Source organism: Zalophus californianus, chromosome 10 (genome assembly GCF_009762305.2).
Source record: "Zalophus californianus isolate mZalCal1 chromosome 10, mZalCal1.pri.v2, whole genome shotgun sequence".
Taxonomy (NCBI): Eukaryota; Metazoa; Chordata; class Mammalia; order Carnivora; family Otariidae; genus Zalophus; species Zalophus californianus.
In genome coordinates this window covers 29,457,978-29,470,332 of record NC_045604.1, presented here as the reverse complement: position 1 = coordinate 29,470,332, position 12,355 = coordinate 29,457,978, and the positions used below count along the sequence as shown (strand labels likewise).

Here is a 12,355-nt window from a genome sequence, read left to right as displayed (position 1 = left end):
AAATAAATGCTTCATGCCATTAAAAAAAAACCCTAAAGTGTTTTCTATTGATGATGAAAACATTACTTTTAAGGAAAATAATTTCCATTTATTAGTCCTAAAAGAGATAATAAAATTTTTATTAAAAAAAAAGTTTGTTGGGGCACCTGGGTGGCTCAGTTGGTTAAGCATTTGCCTTCAGCTCAGGTCATGATCTCAGGATCCTGGGATCAGGCCACACATTGAGCTCCCTGCTCAGTGGGGATCTTGCTTCTCCCTCTCCCTCTGCTGCTCACCCTACTTGTGCTCTCTTGCATTCTCTCTCTCTCTCAAATAAATAAGATCTTTAAAAAAAAAGTTTGTTGGGGTGCCTGGGTGCCTCAGTCGGTTAAGTGTCTGCCTTCAGAGCAGGTCATGATCTCAGGGTCCTGGGATCAAACCCTAAGTTGGGCTTCCTGCTCAGTAGGGAGTCTGCTTCTCTCTCTCTCTCTCCCCCTCTGCCCCTCCCCACTGCTCATTCTCTCTCTTGAATAAATAAAATCTTCAAAAAAAATAAAAATTAAAAAAGTTTGTTTCCTAAGCATTAAAATTGGAAATTATTGAGTACCTTTTTTCTCTAGAACTCTAACCAGCTCCTGACATATAGTAGGTATTCAACAAATTTTTAATAAATTAATTTTAGAATATCAAATAAAACACCTGTAAAATACTTTTTTTCTGGTTGGGAAAATGAAATTTTCTCATTTGAGTGGTGCTGATATTTGACATCAGAGATGTGACCACAGACATTTTATGGTGCATGTTATTTTATTGTCATATTTGAATATAAATTCAAATTAGTGTTTTTATATTTTAAGGTAAATGAACATTTGAAAGACATTATGGAACAAGAACAGAAATTGAAAGAACATCACACAGTTGAAGCTCCAGGAGGTCAAAAGGTATATATTTCAAAGAAAAAAAGGTGCCTTTATGAATAGACTATGTATGTTCACATATATGTATTGTTTGGGAAATACATATATTAATTAATAGATATATTCATTAAATTATTTTTTGGTGGTGTTAACTGTGCCCTAGAAAGCATGCCATAAATGCCAAGTAAGTAGAAGTACAAAATGGAGGTTAATTGGATGAAGGTGTTTAGGAAAAACTGTTAATGATTAGAACTCAATTTCTGGAATACTTTTGGCAAAAACAATGGCTTTGCCTTTGGTAAAATAATGTGAAACAACAAGAAAACATTCTCAGTGTATCAGCCTTACAATGACTTGTAGTAAGACCGGCCTTTAAAATATATTCCAGGAATTGTAAGTTGTACATATGGTTATTCTATGAAGAAAGAAGAAAATTAATACAGATTCATTCTTTAAAAATTCTTGTGGCTTTTAGATTTTTCTTCTTTGAAAATTTGTGTTTTTGTCATATACTAAGACCAGAAGTACATTTCCTGCACTATAGTATATCACATTTTAAAAATGTATCATAATGAGAGCTCTTTAAACATATTCTATAGCATTTGAATTGAGGTGAAAGAAATAACAAGTATTCAGAGATCTTATTTTCCAGTTGGATTATTTAAAGTTTCTTTATTATTATACAGTTTTTCTGTTCATTTTGGTCTAATGCTCCTGGTCACTGATACCTCTATAAGAAGAGAAAGAGAAAAAAGGAAGGAAAGGGAAAGGTGTTTTGTGTATTATCAACTTCAGTAGAAAACTTTTGTGGGAGACCACCTGAAATTTTGTCTAAATTTGTTATTTTGGGATCACAGTGATTTCCCTCATTTAGCTTACTGACTAGCTGCTGAAAATACTGTCCATACTAGATTCTTCATCCTAACTTTGTTGACATCCTTTCCCCTAAATTAGGTACATCAGAATGGAAATCTTTTTTTTTTTCATCACCCCAGATCATATGTTCCATTTCCCTGACTTACACCAGCCTCTGTCCCTGTCTCTTCCCTCCTTTGTCCCCCAGTCATTCCTGTTACTTCCCTCCTTTTCTCTTTTTCATCCTGTAGGAGTTGAAACCTTTGCTCCCAGTTTTGCTCCTGGCTCTAATCAGGAATAAGCTAAGATAGTATCACCCTAAGTTATAACACTGATGGCCCTTTTCCATAGAAATCTTGTTTATTTAATATAATGATTAAATTCTGTAGTATTGCATACACATCATGAACTAAATGGGGATTTTATTTGCTGACATAGTAGCCAATAAATACAATTTTATGGAATAAAAAATGCCATTTATATTCCAAACAGTGTAAGTGACCTTTAAGAAAAGCTATATGGAATCTGGACACTACTTGTGTTATACCTCTTTGATTTTTAATAGCACTTAGTCTCATGCAATTGCACAAATTAACCTCACAACCAATATTTGCTAAGTGAGTCATTGAGTAAATGAAGAAATGAATGTGACTCATTTTTAAATATTTGGATTAATACATATTTTTATTTTAGTAGAATACATATTTTTATTTTCAAATGAATTTTCTTTTTTCCAATTGTTAGAGTCTTTGTGAAAATTTAACATAGACTGTTAATTTTACATAGTCTTACTGCAAAGTGTAGGTGTCATCATTATGAAGAACCACTCTGTGACAGCATAAACTAGGGAAAGAAATCTCTGTTACCTAACAATGAGATTTTTGGCATTTGAACTGGTTGGTTTGGCTGGAAATTTAATCACTTCATTCTTGATTTTTATTCCTGTAGAAGCAAAATTCTTGATCCTTTTCTCCTTTTAGGGATGAGAGGTAGAATGACTTGTTTTTTTTTATTGCTATATAATTGGCAAGAAGTTGCCACACCCCCACCTACTCAAGCTTGCTGGCCTAGTGACCCAGATGCTAGCCTTGTTGTCTATGATTTATCCAGCTATAGACAGAGCGCATGGTTTGGATGATAACATTTCTTACCTTTTGTCCTTGCCCACCTATTCTCAACTTAGATGTCCAATAAAATCTATTTTATGAAACTTCCTTTTATAACCATCTTCTTGGTAAAATATATGCATATGTTGAGGGATACTTGCACTGTATTTTTTTTTTTACTTCTTCAGACTTTAATTTAGTGAGCTAACATTTCCTCATTACCAAAAATATTGCATAATTGATAATTGTCCATGTAATTTCTTTCTTTTTTTTTAGTCTGCAGGTTTATCCCTATTCATTTTTTTTTAAATTAACATACAAAGTATTATTTGTTTCAGGGGTACAGATCTGTGATTCATCAGTCTTACACAACACCCAGCGCTCACCACAACACATAACCTCCCCAATGTCCATCACTCAGCCACCCCATCCTCCCACCCCCCCTCCTCTCCAGCAACCCTCAGTTTGTTTCCTAAGATTAAGAGTCTCTTATGGTTTGTCTCCCTCTCTGGTTTCGTCTTGTTTCATTTTTTCCTCTCTTCCTCTGTGATCCTCTGCCTTGTTTCTTAAATTCTGCATATCAGTGAGATCATATGATTATTGTCTTTCTCTGATTGACTTATTTCGCTTAGCATAATACCCTCTAGTTCCATCCATGTCGTTGCAAATGGCAAGATTTCGATTTTTGATGGCTGCATAATATTCCATTGTATATATATACCACATCTTCTTTATCCATTCATCTGTTGATAGACATCTGGGCTCTTTCCATTCTTTGGCTATTGTGGACATTGCTGCTATAAACATTGGGGTGCAGGTGCCCCTTCAGATCACTACATTTCTCTTTGGGGTCAATACACAGTAGTGCAATTGCTGGGTCATAGGGTAGCTCTATTTTCAACATTTTGAGGAACCTCCATTCTGTTCCAGAGTGGCTGCACCAGCTTTCATTCCCACCAACAGTGTAAGAGGGTTCCCCTTTCTCCGCATCCTCGCCAACATCTGTTGATTCCTGACTTGTTAATTTTAGCCATTCTAACTGGTGTGAGGTGGTATCTCATTGTGGTTTTGATTTCTGTTTCCCTGATGCCAAGTGATTTTGAGCATTTTTTCATGTGTTGTCTTTGGAGAAATGTCTGTTCATGTCTTCTGCCCATTTCTTGATTGGATTATTTGTTTTTTTGGGTGTTGAGTTTGATAAGTTCTTTATAGATTTTGGATACTAGCCCTTTATCTGGTATGTCATTCTGTTGATGATGTATTTCTGATTGTTGAATTGGTTGGTGTCCTAAGAAAGGCATTTTAAGTAGTACCATGTCCTAGGAAAATGTTTTTGTTTAAGCAGTTTACTAATGTTGTTTTCTCAGGTTTCTTTTTTCAAGTTGCTCTTTTTCCTTCTAATACTCCTTTTTATTCTAAAGTAGGATGCCCAGTTAAATGTGAATTTCAGAGAACACCAAAAAATTTTTGGTGTAAGTTGCATGAGCATCTCATATTTTTATTTGCTAAACCTGGCAACCCTACTTAAAAGATCTCAAGTTTATAGCCAATGACATTGATTCCAGCATTCATTCTTTTAAGGAGTTTGTACAAAGTGCTATGGTAAGATGAGTATGGACTTAAAGTCAGAATAGTTCTGCCACGAACTAGCTTCATGACCTTTACCAAGGCACGTGACCTCTCTGGGCCTCATTTTCTTTATCTGTAAAAATTTAAAAGTTGAATTAAATGGCTTCTAAATTCTATGACTAAAATGATTCTCAAATTTTCCTTTCTTAATATATTAGTAAAAGTAAGGGATTCAAAGCAAAACGTTAGTGAAAAGATTAAGTAGTTTAAGTAGATTAAGTAGTTGGTTATTATGAACTTTCATATATATATGTGTGTGTGTATATATGTGTGTATATATATATATAACTTGTAGATTTATGATAACTGTGGGAGTGAAATATCTAAGAACATTTTCTATAAGATGTGGGACTTGAGTGGGGCCTTAGTAGGTTTTATGGTATCTGCAAAGTAGGGCACTAGGTCATAGGGAATAACATGAGTGGAGACATGAAGTTACAAGTAAAAGACATATTTGGGCATTAGTAAGTAGACCATTTGGATAGGTTTTGAGATAGCTGCAAATTCATGGGTTTGTATTCTTAAATTTACAATACTAACTATATAGAGAGTAAAGTTTTTTTCTCATAATATTAAAGACATGTCTATTCAATGTAACATTTGCCTCTTTTAAAATAAAAGTACTGGTGAGATATATTACAGAGGGTTGGGAATTGGATGAAGGAATTACCTTTGGAGAAAGGATATTAACTGAGCTCTAATTGCTTTTTGTTTAAAGGTATAGTCTCAAAATAGACTACACTTTTCCCAGTGAGACAGTAGGTGAATGCTTATACATCTTTGCTTGACTACCTCAGCCCATGTGAATTTCCTGTTTTACCAGAGTTCCTTAGCAATTAAAAACTACGACCAACTTTTTGTTTTAAATTCTGTTTCTTCAAACAGTACCTGAGATACTATTTGAAAGATCTTTTTTTAATAACATCAATTTTTTAAAAGTTTTTATTGAATCCAGTTTTGTTTGTTTAAGTAAGCTCTGTGCCCAGTGTGGGGCTTGAACTCACGACCCCAAGATCAAGAGTTGCATGCTCTACCAACTGAGCCAGCCTGGTGCCCCAAAAGAAAGATTCTAAAGTCAAATGCATTTGAAAAATGCTGCCTTGTCTGTGCCCCTTTAAAAATGTTACAGCCCATTTTAGTACATTGAAGGCCAGTTAAGAAGCCTGTCTAGCTGTTTCTCAAACATATTTAATCTTTGACCTCTTTGTGAATGACATCTACTAACATCCTGTAGAATTAGTGTTATTTGGAGCATGCTTTGGGAAACATTGATTTATAACTTAAAATTTTGTAATTGGTTAAGTTGTCTCATATATATGAAACATTTAATGTTCTAATACAGTACATCATTTTCAGATACATCATTTGCATTGACTCTTAGATTTACCTGGTTTCTTTTTCCTATCATTATTTCACTCAAATAATTGTGAAGACTTGACCTGCCTAAATTAGATCATTTTTAAGGAATTCTACCCCTAAGATTCTATTCTATAATTACAGTTTATTCTTGTGTGGGCTTTTGTGGTCAGTGCTGATTCATTTCTTTCTTTATACCTATTGCCAATATACCTTTTCTCTTTCATTGTCATTTCTCACCCCTACTGGTAAAGTAACTTCCCAATCTTGGTATAGACTTAATATATTCTAGATTGGGAAGTTACTTTACCAGTAGGGGTGAGAAATGACAACAAGCCCCTGTTGTGTTATCAACTCATTTTAGTATGAGGAACTTTGCATTTTAAACATTTTTAAAATTCAGAGATGGTACCATGACTTTTTCCAAGCAATATTTTATAAAGATGACTTGCCCTGGAGAGACTTAAATATTAGTTAGATGTCTTAGTACTATGATTTTTATCTTTGCTTAGGAGGGCTGTAAAAATTAGATATCTTTAACAGCTCTATAGATCTTACGCATTTGGACACACTCTACAAAGATTTGGATTGGTATAGACTTAATATAGCTTTTTAAGAATATTTATTTTGAAGTATTTTAGACTTATAAAAATATTCAATATAGAAAAAGAGCGCTATATACTCCTTACCCAAATTCATCAATTTAACATTTTGCCGCATTAACTTTGTGCGTGTGTGTGCATGTATGTCTGTATATACACATATGTAGATACATACATCGCACAAACACATATGTATGTAAATGATTCTGAAACATTTGAAAGAGGGTGCATACATCATATCTCTTTATGTTTCCTAAGAACAAAGCTGTTTGTTTGTGTAACCAAAGTACAGGTGATTAAATGTTAGTATAATACTTTGATCAGTCTTATAGCCTGTATTTCAGTTTTGTGCTCAGTTGTACATTATAATATTTTTTCAGTATAAGATCCAATCCAAGATCATGTAATATATTTAGTTTCATATCTCTAGTCTTCTTTAAACTGGAATAGTTCCTTAGCTTTTCTTTTTTGTTCATGACCTTGACATTTTTAAAGAATACAGGTCATTTTCATCCCTCAATTTATTTTTTTCTGGTATTTCCTTACAATTAAATTAAGGTTGTGCTTTTTGGACTAGAATTGTGTCCTTCTCACAGTATTATATCCAGAGGCATGTGATATCCATTTGCCCTTTCTAGGTAATGTTAATTTTGATCACTTGGTTAAGATATTGTCTGGTTTCTTAACTTCATAGTTATTATTTTTACTTTTATTTTTTTTTTAAAGATTATTTGACAGAGAGAGTACAAGCAGGGGGAGCGGCTGGCAGAGGGAGAGGGAGAAACAGGCTCCCCACTGAGCAGGGAGCCCCATGCGGGGCTCGATCCCAGGACCCTGGGATCATGACCTGAGCCGAAGGCAGACGTTTAACAACTGAGCCACCCAGGCGCCCCCTATTTTTACTTTTATAATAAGTAATTTGAGAGGACATTGATACTTACAGTTGACCTTTGAACAATGCAGGGATTAGGGGTGCCAACCACCCATGCAGTTGGAAATCTGGTTATAACTTTCGACTCCCCAGAAACTTAACTACTAATAACTTATTATTGACTGGAAGCCTTACCAATAACATAAATAGTTAATTAACATGTATTTAGTATGTTATATGTACTGTATACTGTATTCTTACAATAAAGTTAGAGAAAATGATATTAAGAAAATCATAAGAGAAAATATGTTTCCAAGACTATACTGTATTTATAAAAAAAAAACAAAACAAAACCACAACCCCTATGTGTAAATGACCTGCGCAGTTCAGGCCTGTACTGTTCAAGGGTTAACTGTACTTATTTGCCCAATTCTACGACATATAAAATAGCTTCAGAATTGCTATGTGTAGGGCACCTGGGTGGCTCAATTGTTAAGCGTCTGCCTTCGGCTCAGGTCATGATCCCAGGGTCCTGGAATCGAGCCCCACATCGGGCTCCCTGCTCAACCAGGAGCCTGCTTCTTCCTCTCCCACTCCCCCTGCTTGTATTCCTTCTCTCGCTGTGTCTCTCTGTCAAATAAATAAATAAAAATCTTAAAAAAAAAAAAAAGAATTGGTATGTGTATACCAATATGAAAAAGGAACCTACTAAGGAGTTTAAGATTTGTTTGCAGTTCCTTTTTCTTTTTAAATTTTTTTGGTTTGTTTTACCCTTTTAATGCTTTTATATGTTTTCCAGTTTTATTGAGATCTAATCGACATGCAGCACTGTATAAGTTTAAGGTGCACAACATAATTATTTGACTTACACATACTGTGAAATGATGACCACCGTAAGTTTAGTTAACATCCATCATCTCATATAGATACAGTGTAATTCCTTTTTCTTTAGATTGATAATATGTGGTCAAAACGCTGTGTTCTAAAATTACTTGGGTCCCCACCACCACTACCACCACTTCATTGTAGTTCTGTTATTCCTTTGAAATGTATTTGGTTTTATTGGTTTCTGTTTTCATTTAGTTTTTATGGGCTTTTTTGCTCCATCCTTGTTGATATAATTTCATTTTTTGAATATGTAAGGCATTAATATAATTCCAAAAGTCAAAACTATGCAAAAGTTGTACTTAGGTATCAGTCCCCTTATCTCTTCTACCTCTTTCCTGTCCCTCACTCCCCACCAACCCGTATAGGTAACTAGTTGGCTTATCCTTCTTGTTCTTGTTTTTATAGAAGTAAGCACGTGTATATATGTTTGTTTTTTCTCCTTTAACAAAACATATTTAATCTTTCACAATTTGTGTTTTTCAATGACAGTATATCCTGGAAATTACTCCCCATAGTCCCTAGATATCTTCCTCATTGTTTTTTGCAGCAGCATAGTACTCTCTTGTGTGTATGAACCGTAGTTTCTTCAACCACTTTCCTATGGGCATTTAAGTAATTTCCAGTATCTTGCAATTACAAATAATGCTACAAAGAATAATGTCCTTTTGTAGTCTTGGATTTTCAGGGTAAATTACATAGAAATTGGATTGCTAGATTGGAGGGTAAATGCCTATGTAGTTTTGGTAGCTAGTGCCAAAATCTTCTCCAAAGGGGTTTGTACCATTCTACATTCCTGTCAGCAGTTCAGCACAACTTTTGGACCTACAGCAATAAAGAGATTCTTAAATCTAATGGGTTATGAGGTGACAGGTAACACTACGATTAACTCCTTAAAGAATTCCAACTTCATGAGGTCTCCAGTGTAAACCAGGTCAAACCAGCATCCTCCCAAAGTGTCTTGAGAGCACCCAGAAGTAGTTCAGGAATTATCCCAAATCCCAGAGTGATTGTGAATATCCAGTGGAAAACATAGAACTGTTTGGGGAGTATTAATGGCAAGACCTAAAACAACCAAAATTTAGGGTGAGCCAAACGTGTGAAGAAGACAGTAAAAAGGAGTGCTGAAAATTAGAACTATTCCAGAAAATCTGAACTGCCCAGGTTGGTCTTTGTCATCAGTAAGGACTTAAAAAATTTTCCACCAGTTGTCTGTGCCCTTTTAAAAACGTTTTGGTCTCATAGTTACATCTTAAAAAAGAATTTGAGGTTGCAGTTTGCCTAGCTGTTCTCTGAAAATTAAAAGGAGGGGGCAGTTGCTGTTCACTTCAGAAATACAGTTATTCTTTAGCAAGGAGCTTTTGCATATATTTGAGCTTATGGAAGCATGAGGTTATAAGCATGAATAGCAAAGATATGTATTTGTTCTTTTAGTATATTTACTTTTTTTAGTCCTATTTCCTTCAGCTAGGCAATCTATATGGTTTTCCTTTTTCCTCAAATAGGATTGCTGTCACTAAATTAGGTCAGTGGAGAGGTGGGAGGAAGGCCAGTCAGAGCATCTGAATTAGTAAAAAGTCCTATTGAATATTTTACAAGATATATAGAAATACAGATATATAGAACCATTAGAGACTCCTTTGCATATCTTCTGTTTTAATAGTTCACAATAAATTTCTTGTTATTAGTTTGTGTATAATGAATTTTTCTAGTCTCAAAAACAAGAAAACCCCTGTTTTTGAAATTTCTATTATACATTGGGATCCTGACACATTTTCAGTGGCTTCCTTTGCTTCTGTTCTTGTACTTTTTATGGTTATCATAATTGCAGCTGCCCAAAACTTCTGGTTAAATGAGAGATTAAAATACATGCAACAAAATTATTAAGGTTATTCTTCCTGATGCAATAAAGAAAACTTATTGGACATGTTCTCTCTTTATGGAAAGTTGGTATTTTTCTGATTCTTGAGGTGACATTTTTCTGATTCTTGAAGTTCTTGAAAATATTTATATTATTTTCCAAATAATTTTATTTTTACAGGTAATTTTATGTAGGAAAACCTTTTTTTTTAAAGATTTTATTTTTAAGTAATCTCTACACCCAGCGTGGGGCTTGCACTCACAACCCCAAGATCAGGAGTTACACACCCTACCTACTGAGCCAGCCAGGCACTGCTGCAGAATAAACTTTCTACATAAAAGTTGAACGTGAATTTTAACTCAGACCCCATTTAATTTGGTTTGTTCAGTAAATGTTTATTCAGGGCTGTTAGAGATTGTGCTAGGAAATACAAAGATAATCACAAATTATTAATTTATATTAACTGAAATTATGAGTTTATTCGTTTTAAAGTAAAATTATATTTTTGGGGATACCTCTAGATAGTAAAATTAATAACACATACTCTCTTTATGTAAGTAGCTACGTGCTTTAGAGACTAAAAATCTTAGTAGGAATTGCCACTATCCCATTAATTAAAAGAAATTCTTCATATAGTTGAAATGATTATCTTGTTCAAGTCTACAATGCTATTTGCTTTATTCATACACTTACTGATATAGTCTTCTTTTCTCTTTGGAAAGAAACTCTGCCATATCAGACTTGGTTTACTATTTCTAAGCATTATAATGACTGCAAATCCAGCCCTGGAATCTTTCTACTTCCCTTTTGTGATACAGATTTACTTTTTAATATGATGTGTGATTCTAGAACTTGGAAATAAAATTCTTTGCTGCCAGAGTACACAGAAATCCTGAGCATCTGAAAAATGAATTGTGTTGGGAGAGGAGATGATGGGAGGAGAAGGTAGAAGTCTTTATCATTAGGAACCTATATATTTTAAAATATTAATTAACATTTAAAAATATGAGAACTATAAATTTGGAACTCCACTATCAGAAGCTTTACTGTCACTTGTTAATTAAAAATCATTCTGATGAATTTTCCCTTTACCTTTTGCTTTCCCTTTTTTCCCCACTGCTTCCTCTGAAGTCTCCTTCCAAATGGTTTTGGAAACTGGTTCCAGTAAGTTTGCCCAGCTACTTCAATTTGCTCTCCAAAATTGTAGAATGGTATTGTTTATGTCTTGCTGGTATAGTCATTTCATATAATTCTGTTAGTTACTGCATTGAGATTGGATTTTAAGGTATTTGATCATAATATAAAATAAAAAGATAAAAAAATCTAGCCAAAGTTTGGATTAGAAGCTTTAAAAGTAGTTTAAAGCATAAGCATTCTTTTGTTTGTCCTGTTGATATTTTACAGACTGTCAGTAACTAGGTTAAAAACATGCATGGATAGAGATTCTTACTAGTTTTAATAACTTTAGGAAAAGTAAATATGAATTGCACATGTAAATTACTTGTATTTTTAAATCTCTTTTAAGGAATCATTTCCTGAGTTATAGGGTACACTTTTTGTGTGATAAAGAGACATTTTCTCAGTGGCCATACCAGTATTAGATCTAAACTATATTTGGTTCTGATTTGACCTGAAGGGTTGTTCTTTAAGGATTAAATCTGGGTGGTTAGGCCACTTAAGAAGTATTTTATGCCCTCAGAAATAAATATATAACTTAGAAATACACAGTAGTTTTTGGAAGGTAGAAAATACAATGCCCCTTTTAAATATCAGATTTCTGTTTGTAGAAAGAACAGGGAATGTTTCCATACAGCAAGTTTATAAAACCATATAATAAGGTCAAGTATAAAAGACGACAACTTTCATGAACTTCAAATGGGAGTTGTACATGATTTCAAGATTAAAAGTTGATTTACCTGATAACATCTTTTAGGATATAATCTTCAGGAAAATGTTTTAGCATGCCTCTCATAAATCCCAAATAATCAGTCTATTCTAAACCATCTACATTTATTGCTAAAGCCTTATAAGGCTCTGTGTATGTGTGTGTGCCTTGTATAGAAGTGCTACTTGGCAGAGAGCAGTAAGACAAATCACAATTCAGTCTTTTATTCCATGACCCTGGCGCTCAACTCAGTCCAGTTCAGATTACAGGCTGCAAACAGGCTACTCCTAGAGATCTGGGAAGTTTGGGAATGAGCCCAGCCAGCCAAGTTAGAGGATTTCTAAGAGGGAGACTATTTTGTTTCTAGCTGGCCAGAGAAAGGAGTGTAAGGATCTAGAACTGTGGCTTA

General features: G+C 34.2%; 1 protein-coding gene across 6 annotated transcripts in view; it reads left to right on the top strand.

Moving 5' to 3' along the window:
* The window catches only part of CAMSAP2 (calmodulin regulated spectrin associated protein family member 2), a 107,246-nt gene that overhangs the window by 67,310 nt on the left and 27,581 nt on the right, over positions 1–12,355 (top strand). For 2 of the 6 annotated variants that reach the window (XM_027610254.2, XM_027610256.2), the window contains exons 4-5: positions 837–920; positions 11,181–11,225. In XM_027610254.2, the coding sequence (XP_027466055.1) occupies positions 837–920; positions 11,181–11,225 (129 nt within the window). The remainder of the gene's footprint in view (positions 1–836; positions 921–11,180; positions 11,226–12,355) is intronic. The other 4 variants (XM_027610257.1, XM_027610255.1, XM_027610258.2 and 1 more) reach the window with 2 other exon arrangements.